General features: G+C 38.6%; 1 protein-coding gene across 1 annotated transcript in view; it reads left to right on the forward strand.

Annotated features, from left to right (window-relative positions):
- The window catches only part of crebrf (creb3 regulatory factor), a 27,653-nt gene continuing 7,609 nt past the window's right edge, over positions 1–20,044 (forward strand). Inside the window, exons 1-4 of the mRNA XM_048167247.1 lie at positions 1–155; positions 15,923–16,126; positions 16,229–16,354; positions 18,622–19,822. Of these exons, the coding sequence (XP_048023204.1) occupies positions 16,118–16,126; positions 16,229–16,354; positions 18,622–19,822 (1,336 nt within the window). The 5' untranslated portion in view covers positions 1–155; positions 15,923–16,117. The remainder of the gene's footprint in view (positions 156–15,922; positions 16,127–16,228; positions 16,355–18,621; positions 19,823–20,044) is intronic.

The raw sequence follows: 20,044 nt of genomic DNA on the forward strand, positions 1-20,044 counted from the left end.
TCACGCGCTTTCCAGGAACCCGTCAGGAAGAAGATAAACAAAACAAACCAGAGAGGAAGACGGCGTGGATTGAGAAGAAATGACATTAACTTTTTCTAAACACGATTTAAATTTGGAGTTACAACCATTTTTTCTAGTACATGGGTTCCTTAAAGGTGAGTCATCTTTTTTACTATGACAGCGCAGTGAAGTGTGTGAGTATAGCTGTTTAAGGATGATAAAAACATTGTGTCTTGTAGTTAGCTCTCTGGCTAAGTTACGCTAGCAGAGGGGAGGGACACGGAGGCCATAGTGTGAAAGCAGCGCTCTAGTTCCTCTTTATACACTAACCTGTTCTTGTCTGTTTATCTCTCTGACAGAGCGATATTTTATATTGTGTGGCATCCTGGGGTGCCCGTTTGTCCTTTCGGATCAATATTTTTTTCCCGTAGTTGCTTAGCTGGCCAGTCATTGGCGCTGAGTAAGGGCAGAGATGTTGTTTGTTAGCTTTCAGTTACACAAGAACTTCTAGAACATTTCTTCTCGAGCTGGTCCTGCAGGACCACAGCACTGCACCTTTTGGAGTTTTCTTTTAGTTGACAAACCCAGTCCAGAACTTGATTAATAAGCTGATAATATAAATTAGATAAAGGTTCACAGAATTTATAACTACTATTCTCAGAGGATTAATATTTGTTGGTGAAACTGTCCTTTATTTACCGGACATTATTAAGCTAGAGTTCGTTGGTTTTATGATCCTCGCCATGAATATATCAAAAACAAGGTGATTTGATGTACATCAGTCGAGTTAATCAGTGATTTCTAGACTTTTTTTTGTATTCATAGATGCTTTTACGGTGTCTCACTAGAAGTCTGCAAGGGTACACGCCCCCATCAGCACGATGCAAAGTCAAATGAAAAAACACGGTAGTTTCCGCGACATCTAGAATGACTTTGGGACATGGATAACTATCTGAACTGATTTTAATGTGTTTTGATCGTGCACCAAAAAAAAAATCGCTTTAAAATGCATTGTGTCATACATTTGAATGAGTCGTTTTTAATCTCAAGTTCATTTGCCTGCTGTCTTGTAAAGGGTTCAAAACTGAGTGTTTGTCTGTAAAATAAAAGTTTGCGGAAATAATGTTTTGCATTCCATCTGTTTACGTAACGTGTGGAGGCCTGCGATATTGTTTGTTGCCCGTCCACTCAACCAAGCTTTGTGGGGCGGGGCGTGATTGACTGCGAATTGGTGCAATCATTTACATGCGGAGGCGGGTTATGAGTTTGCTTACAGCCAATCAGAAAGCGCCATTGCGTGGGCGTTGTCGCAGTATCGCGGCGGGTTAGGTTGACGCTATTTGTTTTTGAAGGGGGGGGGGGCCATGTTGAGTTCAGGGTGTTGTGGAGTGTTAGTAGGTCAGAATAAAGTAGGATCTCACCCACAATGAGCGAATTACGCTAATCGTTAAAGCAGCATTCCTTTGGTTTAATGCAGATGTGTTTAATCAGTAAGGTCTCACAGGTGTAGAAATGTGAACAGTCATGAGCTGTTTAGTAGGTCATCTGACTTCATGTAAACATTGCAGAGGTGGTCACCTAACTGTTATAGGAGGGATAGCATTACATTTGCAAGGCTTTCAGCTTGCTATTTATTCAGGGTTTTATTACAAATGCATGTGTGGCTTGACAAACAGACAAAAAAAGTGAGCAAGCACTGCATTTTAAGTGCAATGTCATGACAACAGAGGCCTGATAGTAGATGCAGATGTTTTATGGCTTTTCTTTGTCATGAAATATTAAAAGTCGAATGGTCAGCTATGAAATTGAGCTTATATTTTGTCTGAAGTGTGTGCTCTTCCTAGTTTGAATAGGTGAATGAATATGGGTTTTACCCAAACTAAGGTTTGAATTTCTCAGATGCCTGTTGTAAAATGAAAATTTTAACACATTTATTATTTATTCACCCTCATGCTGGTGCGGTCTTAGTGATTTGGGGGCACCAACATAACAACTAGCCTATGTACTCTTTTACTTTTGTAACTCGTATTTTGCTGTCTCTTTCTCTCATAGTTTGTAGTTTATTTACCCCTTCACAACTTGTCTATGGGATGTGTTGCTAAATTCAGTAAATAATTAGTCAACCTGATTAGGGCTGCATCTAGCGATTATTTTGATAATCCATTTAGTTGGCCAATTATTTCTTAGATTAATCGGATAAAATACCAATTTTCTTTATTTTATTTTATTTACAATATGCACTATTCCACAACTTGCCCAATGCTGTCCTTCAAACAAACAAATTGAATGCAAGAAGTTTAAATCCCTACATTAAAAATGAAGATAATAATAAAGAAAAACAAAAACACAAACTCAGTGTTAGCAAATAAGAGGAATGTTTTGCAGGAACACACACATTCTCTCTGGAAACTGTCATTTCTTTTTCCTATAAATGTAAGAAATGTCTTACATTTATATTCAATTACATGCAGTTATATCCCTTTAGAGTTACCACTTTCATAAAATACCTGAATTACATGTTGACTTTTAAACCTAAATTTAACGTTAAACAACAGATATTTCATCAAAATTAATAGTTTTGTGCTGAATTTTAATTGTCCAAAGTGTACTTCAATTTTTTACGTGTATGCAAGGCTCAGCGTACAGTGTGCGTGACGCGAATTTCGGCATCAGAAAATTATGCGCACTGCTGGATTTATGTAACCGCGCATACTTTGTACGTGCAGGTTGCACACGTGCATTTAATTTTTTTTTGCAGTTATTAGTTTATCCACAAGGTGGCAACTGTGCCCTGGGGCATAGATTCACAAGGTAGTCAAAGAAAAACTGCATAAACAGAACAGACTGGAACGCATGCAAGCTACAGCGACAATGAAGCCCTATATAGACGCGAGATTGTGCGAAAAGGTTAGAAAGTACCCTCATTTGTACAACTCTAGCATGAAAGAATACAAAGATGTTTACATGGGTTGTAACTCGTGGCAAGAGATTGCTCAAAACTGCACCTGTGTATGCATACGAGTCAAATGAAACATACTTTACACAGCTGTGCACGTACACTGGCGTACGCGGAAAAAATTATACCCACGGCTTAATGCGTCCCATCTGTTTGACGCGCATACGCGTGCTGGCGCTCATTCAGTAAAGTCTGAAGTTTAATGCAGACTATCAGGACTGCTAGTGATGTCTTCATTATTTAATGTATGTTTAATGAATAAATATTTCATGACAACACGTTTTTGTTACAGCCACATTTAAACGCTTATGTCAACATTGAAATAGTTGAAACTTGATTTTTCATTATGATAACATATGATATAAAAACTGCCTTATGTGGAATTTAAATGTTATACAAAGTTGATTATTAAATAAATTTAATGATTTAATTGATTATTAAATAAACGTTATTTTCAATTTCGGTGTTTCTGTAAAAAAATGATTTAGGTGCATCACTAATGTCAATTATTCAAAACTTCTCCTTTTGTATTTCACATGAAATTTGTGACATGTAATGGAGGAAATTATAGATTTTTAAAAAAAATAATTATACAGTCAGTAGTTTATAGAAATAATCAACAACCTAATAAAATTTTCCATTCGTCTTTCAGATAAGCTTCAGTTGTCCTTCGCCTCTGTGTAAGGAGCGTGCTGTTGCCGTCTCAGCGAGCAGAGACCTCTGACATTTGCAGAGTAGTCTATGCATTGAAGCCTGGACTGCAAAATGCAAGCTTGTTTGTAATTAGCTCAGACTGTCCTTTTAAGGTGCAGACAGACATTGGAGCTAATAAGACATGTCTAAACATAAGCCTAAGTTAAACTTGAGTTTAATACGCACTAGACTGTCTCCTGTCATACTTCCTGTGTATTAGCCACAGTGTGTCTGTAGCTTTAGCACAAAGGCCACCAGTTTGATCACAGCACGCCTCGCCTACGCATAAGATTCTTCAGCTTGTGCATAACAAAGCGGCGGCCTGTAAGTGCACACTGCAAAAAACTAGTATGTGACAAAGTGAAGTTTTTAGTTTATGGACATGTTAGACTTTTATACGGGCAAAGTTTGAATATTGCAGATAAAGTAGACTATTTTTTAATATTGATTATTTTCAAGGTTTCATTCTTTCTGAATTTCATATTTTCATCTTAGGAACTGCATTTCTGGTAACAACATTCTGTGAACCAACTTACAGAGAGCTATTTCTTTTCTTTTATGCCTTTCAGTTGATTAAAATAATAATAATAATAATAATAATAATAAAAAAATTAAAATGCCATGACTCATCAAAAATGACCTTTTTGAAACTTGAAAATGTTGATTACCTAGACTTTCAATGAATGGTCAAAAATGATGAGAGATTATTAATATCTTCATTTGCATTCCAAAAATGAACAAAGGTCTTGTGGGTCTGGAATGACATACATTTAATAAAAATATTTAAAGGGCTGATTTTGTTCATATAATATTCAATATATATCAGTGGTTCCCAGCTGACTAGAAAAGCAAAATAAATACGCTTTAAAAGAGGAGGAGAAAGGCTTTTCTGTGTCTTGAAACAAAAGTCAGTCGAATTCAGCTGTTGCTTGGGAGAAACTAGACAAATTAGGCATATACCGACATGGACAGATAAACAAGAGTACAAACCATACTGCATTAAAAACTGGTTCACTTGCAGTGAGGATTAACATGGTTTGTGCAGAGCACAGTGTGTTTTGTGCGGTGAATTATTGGCTGCCGAGAGCATGGAAGTTCGCACACATCCATAATGCATGCCCGGAAAGCAGCGTCACAGAAAGCACAAGAATACTGAATGGAGTTGTTTTTTGCTTCTTCTAATTCACACAAAATTATATCAAAATGGCTGTCTTGGTGAGTATCCTTGTAAATATAGTCAGTTATGTCTTAAATTAACTTAAACAGCTAAGAAATAAAATGCTTGTGTAACAGTATATTGGATCAGTGCAGCTCTTAAAGTGACTGCAGCCTAATATTCCTGCTGTTTTAATGCTAATCAAACAAAAGACCCAAAAATGGCTCACTACTCTTGACAAATTAACTTTGTAACTTTTAATAAGGATTAATATGTATTTAATTTATACAGTGAAGAATATGTAGTGTTTTTTTTTACATTTGTTTACTTCATTTCTGTACCTGAAAACTACTGTTAAACCAACCTAAAAAGCACTGTTTATTTAATGTTTCTTTGTTTTGTTGTATTTATATAGGCCTGCTGAATGTTAAATGGATCCAGTCCACGTTCATTAGAAATAATGTATGCATTTTTGAACTTTGCTAATTTATTTATTTAATCTATTTTGATAACAACTTCAAATAAGAGAGCAAGTGACAAATAATGGTATCAGAATCGGCCAATAATTGTTTGTTAAAATCGGTGCATCCCTACATGGAACCAACTGTATTTGAATGTTTTTTTTAGAGACCAAAGACTTTATGATAATATTACTAAATTACCATAAAGAAGTACTAATACATTTCAGTACATTTTTTGTTTAAAAATAACTTATGATTTAGTATGTTGGGTCGCCACTTCATGTCCACACACTGGAGCATTGCTGTATTTGAAGTGTAGTTGTTTCACTCAAGGAGCATTGGTAATAAACTCTTTACTAGTCACCTTTGACCTTCAGTGATGTGTCCTTCACTGTATGTTTGTACAGTTACGAGCCACTGTGTTTGGTTTTTCAGGAACTAGGCAACTACAGCAGATTGTAAACACACTTGAGCAGAAACTAGTGACCCATATTACTTTAAATTGGAAGTATGTCATGAAGTTCAATGCAAATAGACCATCTAAAGGGTTGATTTTAAATCTAGTGGTACTACAAGTGCTTCCATAGGCTCAAAAGCGATCCGTTATAGTTTTCTTTACAGGTGCATTTTGTAAAATAAAAGGTTAGTGTTGCTTTGATTTATTTCATACAAATTAAATTGCCCAATATCTGCACAGTCAGGGAAGGCTCTTTAGGTCTTGTAGTCAAATGTTCATTCAAATGAGGGACTGTTTACATGAACACTGTTTTCAACTAAAAATGCACAACTTTTTATGTGTTTTAGCCATTCATTTATATGACAATGGCATTTTGGGGGCCTGAAAACACAAACTTTTGAAAACGGGTTTCAAAGGACATGTTTTTGAAAATGACACTGTTATCATCTCTCTGTATGTATATATATATATATATATATAATATGTGATATTCATCCTCTGAGGTGGTGTTAATTTTTTTGCAAACCAAAATTGGATTTGATTGACTGACCTCAAACTCCATCAGGGGTATTCAGTGCAAAACCATAATTTCTAAAGCTGCAATCATGTTTCCTCTGGTCTATAGTCACTCCCAGATCATATTGAGAGACCTTTCATTCCAGCCGCTCAGGGACATGTATTCATGAGAACAATGCTTGTTTACTACACAAGATAATCATTATCAGCTGCAATCTTTTCATCTGTTTCTCCTCCTCTTTGTTTAATCTGTCTTTCTATATTTTTACATCATCCAATGTGTTGTTATTAGCCTTTGGTAGGCTATCCTATCAAAATTAGTGTTGGTAAATATTGTGAAGGCTTAATTCTTCAGTGATACTGTAGTTTTGATGTAAGCCTGCTGGGTAGATGTTCCTCCACATAGCCCTCTTTATAGTGATCATGCTGATATGAGTTATATCACAACACAAGGATATATTATGGCACGATTGCTCAAACAGTGAGCCTGTTGTTCAAGATAATGCTGCAAATGGCTGCCTCAGTGTGGAGCTTTCCAATTCTTTTGCTGTTTTTGTTTACTTGTTATGTGTTTAGTTAGTTTTTTCCTACCAGTTTCACCAGAGACAAACTACTGGACATAAGGCAACACAATCCAGACAACATTTTTCCAGCTTTTGATTATTCAGATGTTTTGTTTGAACGTTCTAGTCAGAGGGCCAGCGGTTCTGTTCAAACAGGAAGCATGCCGACACGCTGGTTAAGCTCCACGAATGTGGCATCCTAGTGAATCTCCGATCTCTTCCTAACAAAACGGATGAACTACTCCTCAACTGCACAAACAAAGACTTTTCAAAATCTGCTGCATTGTGCACTTAAACCTGGCAGAGTGAAGCCATTTCAGACAACGCACTACATCTGCCGGGCCTCCAGCTGTTCAGAGAGGATCGCATCACGGAGTCAACGGGGAACACGAAAAGCAGTGGACAATGCTTTTGCATTAATAAAAGTTAGTGTTCAGATGTAACAACTCTGAAGAAGATGTGCTTTCCAAATTTAGAGGTGCTATTCATAAACTGTGAACCTTTCTACTCACCGTGGTAGTTTTCCTCATTCATCCATCCAGACGCTACATTCGTTTCAATAATGATTCAATAATGATAAACTATGGTTTACTGGAAAACTCAAACAGCTTTGTCAAGCCAAAGATGATGCTTACAGAAGTGGGGATAAAATCTTGTATAAGTAGGCCAGAAGCAGACTATCAAAGGACATCAGAATGGCTAAAAGAAGCTACTGAAGAAGAAGCTGAAGACCAGTTATCAGGATGACCCAAAGACCCGGCATCAGTCACGACAGGTCTGAGGAACATCACCAAGTACAAGACACCACCCCCACGATCATTGGAGAATCAACTATGATCTGGCTGAAGATCTGAATGTGTTTTACTGCTGACACACACCCCCTACCCGCTCTTACCTGCACTTCACACATACACCAACACCTCCTGCTATTCAACCTGTGCTTAAGGTCTATGTGAGCTGAGCTGAGCTGAGTTTCATTTGAGAGACTGGTGTTGGCCTACCTCAAGGACATCACTGGAACCTCACTGGATTCTCTTCAGTTTGCCTAGCAAACAGGTCTGTGGATGATGCCGTCAACATGGATCTGCATTTCAATGGACCTGCGATTTACGCAATGATCTTATTTGTGGACTACAATTTGTCTTTCAACACCAACAGACCAGATCTTCTATCATACAAACTGACCCAGCTTTTCGTGCCCACCCCAATCTGCCAGTGGACCACCAGCTTTCTGACGGATAGGCAGCAGTAGTGAGACGGGGAAACTCGCATCCAGGACTCTCACTATCCGCACTGGTGCTCCTCAGGGTTGCGTCCTCTCCCCACTGCTCTTCTTACTGACTGCACCTCTAAAGACCCTTCAGTCAAGCTTCTGAAGTTTGCAGACGACACCAGAGTCATCTGCCTCATTCAGGATGGTGACAAGTCTGCATACAGACTGTCTGGTACAGACAGAACATCCTTGGAGCTGTATATGCTCAAAACGGTGGAGATGATAGTGGACTTCAGGAGGAACACCCCTGCACTCCCCCACTCAGCATCATGCACAGCACTGTAAAAAAAGTCATTCAGGTTCCTGGGCACCACCATCTCTCAGGACATGAAGTGGGACAATCACATTGACTCTATTGTGGAAAAGGCCCAGCAGAGGTTGTGCTTCCTTCACCAGCTGAGGAAGTTCAACCTGCCACCGGAGCTGCCGATTCAGTTCTACTCAGCCATCATTGAGTCTGTCCTGTGTTCATCTATAACTGTCTGGTTTGGTTTAGCCACCAAATCGGACATCAGGAGACCACAACGGGCAATCCAGAATGAGCAGAGGATTATTGGTGCCTACCCTCCAGGGGCCTCATTTATAAAACTTTGCGTAGATTTCATCCTAAAAGTGTACGTACGCGCAAAAGCTAGATTCTGCGTACGCACACAAAAAATCTGATTTATAAAACCATGCGTACGCCAGATCCTGCGCACAAATCTCTTTATAAATCCCAGTCAGCGGAAGATTGTGCGTACGTGCATCTCCACCCTGTCTCCTCCCCGAAATCACCATATATGGAGCTTACGACGCCTAGTTTTACTATGCATAACCTCATCTGCATATCATTTCCATACATGTTCCCATCCACGTGACATCCACGGTTAACACCGTCAAAGGTACAAGACATTGGAAAATATTAGATATGGACTATAAATGCAATTTGTGCCACACATTATGTTGATAAAGATAATCCAATATCCTCTTTGTTTTAGAATAAATATATCAAAATATCCATAAAAACAAAATTGTATAAATTCTTCAGATAAAGGTTTTAGAATAGAGATGATTCATTCATTTCTACTGGCCAGATAGTATTTGAATAGTTTTAAACAATTCAAATCAAATTTATGCAGTTTTGCTGATAAGGTGAACATATCTTTTAGGAAGTTTATAGGCTATTATTTATAGGCACTTATTTATTGCAGTGTAAATACAATTGTCTGAAACGGCGCGTCACTGACAAAGTATTTTTAAAAGAAAACATGCAAATCTTACCGTTTTCCTCAAATGATATCCTTCAAATGGTAATTATTTGAAGATCCTTCACACGAACACCTCCTGCAGCTGTGGTTGTACAGTAAGATATTATTGGACCTATTCAAACTGGACAACGGACCGTTCGACCACCGAATCCAGCGGTGTCTTCCATAATATCTAAGTTAAGTGTGCATCACTGATCGTCATTCTCGAAAAAATATTTTGTCATAACATCTGCAGTATGGTTTAAAAAGGAATTATTGTGCTTCCAGCGCTCCTTGCTGTCATTAAAACAGCGTGTCACTGGAAAAGTGATCGAAAGTAGCACATCTACTATCTCAATTCATATCACTTTTGTCTCTCCTGGGGGGGAGCATCCATTATGACGATATGTTATATACGCACATACCTTTTTATAGCCCATTCATTAAAAAAAATTAGTAAATTCAAAGTATTTGCACCTGGTTAAGAATGCTGATAATGATAATTCAGGTTGATGCAATTTGATTTATTGGGTGATGTAATAGGATAATTTAGAAGTTTTTCATTTTAAATAGTTATTGCTATTTGGGCCAGTTGGTGTCGCCAAAACACATACTCTTCTAAAAGAGTGCGTACGCACGGTCAAGAGCATCCTTACGGTGCGCACTTATTTACGCCAAGTTTATTTTTTATAAATCCCGATATGTGCGTGGAAAAATGCGTACGCATATTTCTATGCCCATTTTGTGCGTACGCAACGTTTATACATCAGGCCCCAGGACCCATACTCTTCCAGAGTGAGTAAAAGTGTAGGTAAAATCATCAGACTCCACTCACCCTGGCCACAACCTATTTGAACTGTTGCTGTCTGGACGGTGCCTCGGATCGCTAGGCACTAGAACATCAAGTTTCTTCCCATAGGTTATTGCCTTCCAATACCCCACTTTTTTGTGCAAAATCTTTAATCATTTTGTTATTAACAATACTGTAAAAGTTCATTATCTGTAAATGTTTATTCTGTCTAAACCTTATACTTTTTACAATAATTTTTTTTTTATTCTTAAATGTTATTATGTATTTTGTTATATTTATGTGTGTGTACTGGAAGCTTCAATACCAAGGTCAGTTCCAGACTGAATTGCCCCGTAATGTCCATTAAAGGGATAGGTCACCCCAAAATGAAAATTATCCCGTAATTTACTCGCCCTCAAGCAATCCAAGGTGTACATGACTATCTTCTTTCAGACGAACACAATCAGAGATATATTTAAAAATGTCCTGGCTCTTCCAAGTTTTGTAATGGTAGTGAATGGGCGGCGTTTTGCAGCCCCAAATAAATGCACCCATCCATCATAAATATAATCCATATGGCTCTAGGGGGTTAATAAAGGCCTTTTGAAGTGAAGCAATGGGTTTTTGTAAAGAAAAATATCCATATCAAAACTTTATAATCTAAAATATCTAGCTTCCGCCAGACGACCATACATATACTGCGCAAATCGACTTGCGCCAAATGAGTAACCTTTCACGCAATGTATGACGCAGGATGTAGGAGTATCGTAAGCTTAGATGTTCTAACAAAAAGGGCTGGGCAACAAACTCAAGCTCCCCTTCTCTTATATCAAAATCCTCTGACATTTCTCTTTAAAATTTCTTGCTCGTTTTAGACTTATTTGTGACCGGTGTTTTGTTTCGCTCTGTCCTCTGTGCTTCCGCGTTCGTCATTGCTTCATGCGTTGGGTCAGAGTTCACTCTTTTGCCGCAAATCAATGCATATGGCCCTCTGCAGGAAGCTAGTAATTTTAGTTAAAGTTTTAAATATGGATATTTTTCTTACAAAAACCCATCTCTTCGCTTCAGAAAGCATTTAGTAACCCCCTGGAGCCATGTGGATTGTATTTAAGATAGATGGATGCATTTATTTGGGGCTTCAAAACACACCCCCTGTTCACTACCATTGTAAAGCTTGGTAGAGCAGGATAGTTTTAAATATATCTCAGATTGTGTTCATCATATACACCTAGGATGGATTGAGAGTGAGTAAATTATTGGCTAATTTTCATTTTTGGGTAATCTATCCCTTTAACAGCCCAGCCCTAGTTTTGAATGATGTACATGTTGATTGTTTTAGTAGAGCTCAATGCAAATCACTATTATTACCGATTATACACTCTTAAAAAATAGGGTTCCGAAAGGTTTTTTTTTTTTTTTGCAGTGATGCCATAAAACAGGGGTGCCCAAACTCTGTCCTGGAGTGTCATGAGAGAGTTTAGCTCCAACTTGCCTCACACCTGTCTGGAAGTTTCTATTATGACTAGTAAGATTACCTTGATTAGCTGGTTCAGGTGTGATCAGGTGTGTCTTATTTTAAATGTAGCTTTTTTTTTTTTTTTTTTTTTTTGTATAATTGTTTTAATATTAGACTTAATGAAATTCTATAATTTTAATGATACTGAATTTAAAAAAAACCACACCAATAAAATACTCTTTTGAAAGTATTGAAAGTAACACTAAAATCGGACAGAAAATTGGGTGGCATATATTTTCGGCCATTTTTTGCCAAAAACCGAAAATGACATTTTCGGTCGACTTGTAATGTACCTTTTATAATGCGTTGTATGTTCTCATTATAATTAGTGCTGTCAATCGATTAAAAAGATAAACTAATTAATCACACATTTTTCTATAATTAATTGTGATTAATCACACTAAAGTACTAAAGCACATTTAAAGTTTTTAGTATATTTTTATATTGTAATAATTTCACATTTAATCTCCAAATTAATGTACAAACAACATAAAGATGGTATATTTAAAAAAAATAAAATTGATCTAATGGGTAGGAAATACAGAAATGGACTTCACTGAATAAATTATCAAATATAGATTAATCCTTGTAAAAGCTACAAAACTTACTCAGTCAGGAGCTATGAGTGATTTTCTCTTTGTCTTTTGTTCTTTGATTAACATTAATGACAGCCATCATAGCAGCAGGTTTATTAGGCTGCTGTCACTTTAAGATCTGACGTACATGACGTGGATCTGACAAACATCCTTTTGTGGTCATTTAAGACTTTATTTAACTCCTTGACTGATTACGAGGATACTTGACAAAGCAGGCATTTTGGCATACTTTTGTGTGTTTTTGTCAAGTCAAGCGCGAAAGAGAGCTCAATGCGGCCGGTGCGCTGTCTGAAGCGGCTTTCTTTGTGCATGAGACGTGTGTGTCTGTCACACAGACAGGAGATTCACAGACAGTGTGCCAGTACAGCTTTAAATTCTTTTTATTGCATTTGAATGGTTTAACAGCACTTGAATGAAATATAGTGTGATCATATGATGTAACGCTAGCTAAAGGATGATGGAGAAAAATTGCATTAAATATTTTTAATGTGTTAAACTGAAAAAATTATTTGCATGTCAACGTGTTAATTTTGACAGCCCTAATTATAATGCTTATGTTACACCCTTAGAAAGTAAACCATGACAAACAACAAATTTCAGATGCAACAAGGAATCTGCAAATATTGTAATGCATTTTAACTTTGGTTACAATTATTTATGAAAAAATATAATGCATTATAACATACTGAATACCTTTTTATAATGCATTATACATAAAGTAAAGAGTTACTGAACATTTTAACAGTCGAAAGAGTCTTTTTCCACTCTAAAGAACCTTTTGTGCAATGGAAAGTTTCCATTATGGATGTTAAAGTTTTTTCATAGAACCATCGATGCCCATAAAGAACCTTTTAAAGGGTCAGTTCACCCAAAAATGAAATATCTGTCATTAATTACTCACCCTCATGTCGTTACGATGGTGAGTAAGAACATGACCCTCCCTAACCCGCAAGACCTTCGTTCATCTTCGATGATGCTGATGCAGGAGCCGGCCAATACAGAGTTGGCATTCTGATGTAGAATAGGGAAGCGCTGAACTGAGTCCACTGCATCAACTGCGTAGGAGACTGACAGGGAAGAGGAAAAATTGTTGAATCAATTGTTGAATCAATAATGAAAGTTTTGTTTTTGCACACCAAAAGTATTCTCGTCACTTTATAACATTAAGGTTGAACCACTGTCAACATTGACTATTTTAACAATGTTTTTACTACTTCTCTGGATCTTGAATGTGGTAATTTTGTTGCTTTCTATGGGAGATAAAAAAAACCCCTCTCGGATTTCATCAAAAATTTCTTATCTCATCTTCATGTCATTCCAAACTTGTAAGACTTTCGTTCTGAGAGATTTCTCTCCCTCCATTGACAGCTACGTAACTACCATTTTGATTCTTCAAAAAGGTCGTAAAACAAATCCATATGAATTGAGTGGTTTAGTCCAAATTTTCTGAAGGGACACACGATCGCTTTAAATGATGAACAGATTGAATTTAGGCTTTTATTCACACATAAACTCTCATCAACGCACACATTAGTTGTGGTAAACGGAAGCTCAAGCATGTTTTCTTTACGTGCGAGAACCAATGAGGTTCATTCTCGTGTTACGCAGCCCGCTTGAGCTTCCGCAAGAACCAATAAGGTTTGTTCTCGGATGTCAAGCAGGTACGCTTGAGCTTCTGTTTATGTTCATTGTTTAATATTTACATGTGAATAAAAGCCTATAAATTAAGTCTGTTCATCACATAAAACGATCGTGTGAACTAAACCATTTGATTCATATGGATTAGTTTTACGATCTCTTTATGAACTTTTTGAAGCGTCAAAGTGGTAGTTGCATAAACTACCTATGGAGGGACAGAAATCTGTTAGTTCCTCTCCAATCTTCTGGTGCTTCTCAAACAGAAGGCTCATCATAATTATACGGAGCACCTGACATGACATGCAGGGAAAAAAAATAGTAGGCTAAGTCGCGCGCACGATTTACTAAATCGAGGGAACGAATTAGTAAATTTTGCACACAAATTAGTAAATGGAGGGAACTAATTAGTAAATCTTGTGCACGATTTAATTTTTCTTGCATGTCATGTGCAGGGCTCTGTATAATTAAGATGTAGTGGTGACTTTTATATGCATTCAGTGTATAAATATGATCTTTCTAACATGACTTGAACACGCTATATGAATTTGGACACATTACTGTTTTTGCTTACTATATATTAGGGAAGTAGGCATTTTCAGACGCAGTGACAGCTTTCTTTTTGCTAAAAATGAGCAATATGAAAAAACACTTTTACATTACAATGGTGTCGAGCTGCACAATTAATCGTTAAAAGATTGCGATCTCGATCCAAACACCCACGCGGTCTCATTCCTAAAAGACAACAATCTCAATTTATCCAGAATCGTGCAGCTCTACAATGGTGCATAATCTCATTTCATGAACAATTATCAATGGTTGAATCAAACTTGATAGGTTTTTTCATGTTTGATTTTTTTTTTTTAATTTTGTGTATAGATCAGTGAAATCGCAGTAGCCTCGAATACAGTATCTCTTTGGAGACATAGGCATGTGAGCTGTAGTGACTTCACTTCATTTGGTAGTTGCTCCAGTGAGTTCGTTTGCATGCAGTTCAATTCCTACATCATGTTGTCAGTGGTTACAGTCACTCATGTCGTTGAAAACCAGCAGCTCTCATTGAAAATGTATGACTGCAGGTAACTTTGTCGCTGCAAATCGCTGTCATTGTGAACGCTCCTTTTGGGCTAACCTCAAAAAGTGTGGCTTGTCGAGGCCATTAAGTAACCACCCTAGTAGCAATGCCCTAGAAACCACCCAGTACGCCCTAGCAACCTCATAGCAACGTGTTGAAAACCAACCAAGAACACCCTAGTAACCAGCTAAAACATGCTAGCATCATGGAAGCAAGTTTTGCACCACATTTTCTTGGCAAAGTGTAAATCAGTGAGTAAGCAGTAAAATAGTGAAGCGCTAAAGGGAAGTGTTATTTTTTTCACATTTTTTTTCTCACTCTGCTTCTGTGGGCTGTATGCAAACCACGCCGTGCACAAAGCCAAAGGGTGATAAGACGCTTATTTGACTTGCTCGGTGCACCAGGAGGAAATGATGTCATCAGGCACAAGAGAGACAGGATTGTTTTGCTCAGCTCTGAAGCTGGCCAGCACAAGCCTCACATGCTCCTGCGTATTTCTGTTGATTTGTTATGCAAAGACTGTCCAGCATTTCGGGTCTCACCGCCTATGGCTGTCTGTGAGTTGAGGGGAAATGGTGGCGCTGATGTAGTTTTAAAAATAGCCCTAGTGTTCGATGCTCTTGCACTATTACAGCCCAAACTGATACGATTTAGGGCTCCTTTCCATGGATCTCAGGCAACCTCCCTAACTTTTTTTAACCATGACGATAGAAAACCCCAATGTTTCTGCGGATGTTTGCAAATGCAAAAAGCATTGATACCTATGAGATGTACCTGTCTGTTGCTGTTCTAATGTGAGCACACAGTTGTTTTAGACAGCTGTTTCCTTTCAGTGTTTCATAGTCTGTGTCAGTTCGCAGCTTGTAAGTGACATTTTGTTTATAGACTTGCTTTACCAGACTGCACAGGCTTAGTGTTCTGTTTTATAACTGGCGTTTGTGCAGATAATGCGTGTTATTGTAACATTTATGCTAGCTAACCTCACTCCTGTTCTGTTTTCTTTCCACAGACAACAGTGAATTGAGGAGGACAACTCAGCCATACTTAAAAGTGCTGCTAAAGCCTCCATATTGAAAACAAGAACTCTTTTTTCCGTATACTTACAATCAAATTTCCTCCAGAGATTGACGAAGAGATAAGGAGTTTGAGACAGGGGAGGTGGCAGAAAAGTTTCCGTCAAGGAACTGAAGATCTGTGCTCGGCAATGCCTCAGGTACAGGGCCTGTTTAAATTTGGTATCAAAATTGAAACTCAAATTGAGGTGTTTTGAAATAGGTCCCATGGTATGCTTCTGCTTCTTGCTTCCATCTTATAGCCCAGCATTAGTGGAATGGATCCTCCCTTTGGGGATGCGTTTCAAAACTGCTCTTTTGCTGACCAGGCGCTGACCAGCACAGACCTGTTGGCAAACAGTTCTGACCCAGATTTCATGTATGAACTGGTGAGTAACCCACAATACCCACGGCTTTTCACATTACAGGCCCTGCACATATCATGCAGGGAATAAAACAAGAAAAAAAATTGCGGAATTGTACTGATTTGTGACCCTTGTTTTAGTTAAAGTGCCCCTATTATGTTATTTCAAAGGTTCCTAATTCTGTTTTGGAGGTCTCCTACAACAGGTTTTCATGTATCAAAGTTCAAAAAACACTTTTCATTTTCTATAAAATATATTGCATACTACCACATTTTTCAATGATTGTCAAACGACTTGTCGGATGAATCAGTCTCTCTAAATCACTCATTTACGCGAGCCTGCTCTGCTCTGATTGGCCAGACAACCCAGTCTGTTGTGATTGGTCTATCGCTTACAGCGCAAGTCAGAAACCATAACCGATTCAGCTCCGAAGGCTTCCTAAAGCTCAGCGATTGTACACACTGTAAAGACAGTAATGATGTCGTTGATTTTACTATGTCAATCTGAGCGCGAGTCCGATGATGGAAAATTGTAAGAACTAGTTACTCAACCCGAACCTCCATCTCAAGGATGACTTGAGCAGGATGTTTCTCAGTGATACGCTACTCAATTTGACATTCATCATGAGATGTTGCAACTGTAATTCCTCACCATCAGCATTAACAAGTATATGTCCATCAACAAACCGATGTGTATATTTCTAATTTATTGTGGTGCACATATGGGAACTGTAACAGTATCAATAACAGTGCATACGTTAGCCGAACACTAACATGAATGACTGATGTAACATTAAAGTTTGTAAAACTAATCTTGCTCCATCCTTTATCATTACTCAAAGTAGTAAGAACGATAGACAATAGTGGGCCACAACTGATTAGCAAAAGTATTTCTGAAAAACAGTAATAATGTGAGTTAGATAAGTGACATACACTATATAGCTAAAACACAAAACTGTGTATTTTGAACACTCAATATAAAATATATACATCAATAATTAATCACACTTACAGGTTGTGATTCTGAGGAGCAAGTTGATCCAAATAAAGCAGGTACTGTCCCATCTTTAACCACTGATTCTTCACAGCCTCATCCTTTGGAAGTGAAAATAAACCGAATTTCTTTTCACAGCGCAGAGCACAGCGTCTTGTCGACATGTTATCCACATGAACGAGCTACAGCATTTGAGGGGGGTTCAAGTTGTTGCAGAACGTGGGTGGGCATTATGCAAATGTCTTAACTTGTGACGTGTGAACTTCACGGAAATGGGATTCGAGTTAAAAACGACTCGTTTAAGCGGTTCAGAGTCGACTCTTTCTTTTGAGAGACAATAACTTTATTTTTTATGCACTTTCAGCTTTACTTTGCAGTCTGTTTACATTCAGATACAGCTACATTACACACTGTATGAAATGTAAAAAATCCATAATAGGGGCACTTTAAATTGTGGCAACAATTTCATTGAAATAAAAAGAGGGAACAAATTAGTACAATATGGCTGCGCTTTGTCTAAAACATTGGAATGAATTCTTAATTTGTGGCCACGCTAGCTGATTTACATGACTTCTCCAGTTAAAATGAACCTACCTAAAAATATTCAAGTTGGGAACCCTGGTTCTTCAAAGAAAAAAGGTAGTGAATTAAAATAAGAAATATCTTGATGTTTAGTTACTTTAGTTGTTTTTAAAGCTTGCTTTGTTTTTTCATCTTGGGTCCCCTTTTTGGAAGATTGCTCTGGATTGCTGTATTTAACAAAATTGTATTAATTACATTTTTTATTTTATTTAAGTTTATCAGCATGTTTCAAATATTACAGTTAACAAGCCAGAGGTGGCCGTGTCAAGGGGAAAAAAGTGAGATATTAGAGAAAAACCTTGAGGCTCCAAAATGATCAGAGGGAGCTCATCCTCTGGCAAAAAGTAATGACCATATGGCTGTAATATACAGCTCTAAGGTAATACAAGTCATGCAATGGAAGTCATGAATTCATGAACATTGACAAATTGACTGTGAAATTTCCACAAATGAACAAGCAGTTATTAAACCAGGTTGCATCGTGTACTTGTGCAGTAAAAGTAAATATACAAACAAGAATGTTAACAAAAGAACAGTGTGAAATGTTGAAACCTGACAGCCTATCATTAATTACAAACCCAAGGTAAAGTTTAGACATGCAACAAGATTTCCAAGGGTTACGTAATTGACGCTGGGTTATTAATATCACGTGTAAAAAGCCCGCCAGTTTCTCTAGTCTGCCGTATAAAAGAAGTGACATTTTTAAATGTTCGCAGGATCGGGACATGACTTGCCGCCAGAGCCCTAGAGGAGACATTTTCACAGTAGGGGACTGCAAGGACATGGACAGCATGGATCATCTACCTGAGCTGGCAGACAACGAGCCTGCTTACAGCTCAAACTTTGAGCAGTGGGACACGTACTGGGAGGACTTGACCAAGTACACCCGCCTCACCAGTTGTGATATCTGGGGCACCAAGGAAGTTGATTTCTTGGGCCTTGATGACTTTTCTAGCCCTTACCAGGATGAGGAAGTGATAGGTCAGACACCTACCCTTGCCCAGCTCAACAGTGAAGACTCACAGCCAGTTTGCGACACTCTTTACCATCCGGACTTGTTGGTGGGTCAAAAGCAGCTTTTGTTTCCACCTTCCACCATGGTGAAAAACACCAACAGACTCAGCAACTCTGCAACCAGCGCCTCATCGAGTCGCAACCCTCTGCCGGACTTCGCCGAGGGATCCCAGAAAGCTACCTGGCCTGTTGCCTCCAGCACTGACACGATGGCCAAGGCCCAGTTTCTGGGTGCTATCAAAGCCCCACCTGGGACTCTGGACAACATGGATTACGTTCGCAAAGCCAAGGTACGCATCAGCGTACCACGTAAGCCTTTAGTAGAGAGCTCTACCCAGCCGGTTAGTGTTTCCACCTCTCCTCCTATCGAGGAGCATGAGTCGAATGCTTCGCTGATCGCTGAGGATCCAGCCATCGCCGCTAACATGGCATCCTCCATTATCTGTGAGAAGAGAGCCGAGACTCCTAAACGAGAGGTACCGAGTGCTCCTGGTCCAGAAGTAAGCACCATGAGGACGGTGCCACACAAACTCCACTTCCCTCCAGCTGCCGGCAGTGAAGCCTTGATCGCTGCGAGTGCCCTTGGATCCGACACGTCCGCCGCTGACAAAAAGAAGGAGGAAGAGCACAACTACTCGTTATTCTTAACCAGGGCCAGACTGGCAGGGAAGGCAACTGTTGACATGGAAGAAGAAGAGGAGGAGGAGGAGGAGGAGGAAGAAGAAGGCGAAGAAGAGGAAGAGGAGGAAGAGGCAGAGGGACTGGACCTAGATGATGAAGACCATGATGAAGGGTTCGGCAGTGAACACGAGCTCTCAGAGAATGAAGAGGAAGAGGAGGAGGAGGATGAGGACTATGAAGGCGACAAAGATGACTACGTTAGTGATGCATTCTCAGAGCCAGGTGCGAAACTACATGTTTTTCTTGATGCTGTTATAGCCAAATGCTTAAAAACATAAAAACTGCATACTGGTATTGGTTAGGGGTGTAACGGTACACAGAAGTCACGGTTCGGTACGTACCTCGGTTTTCGGGTCACGGTTCGGTATGATTTTGGTACAATAAGTAAAATGGTTAGATTTTGGTTTAGGGCCCAGTTCTCACTATTAACTAACTATTAACTAT

Source organism: Megalobrama amblycephala, linkage group LG18, assembly GCF_018812025.1.
Source record: "Megalobrama amblycephala isolate DHTTF-2021 linkage group LG18, ASM1881202v1, whole genome shotgun sequence".
Taxonomy (NCBI): domain Eukaryota; kingdom Metazoa; phylum Chordata; class Actinopteri; order Cypriniformes; family Xenocyprididae; genus Megalobrama; species Megalobrama amblycephala.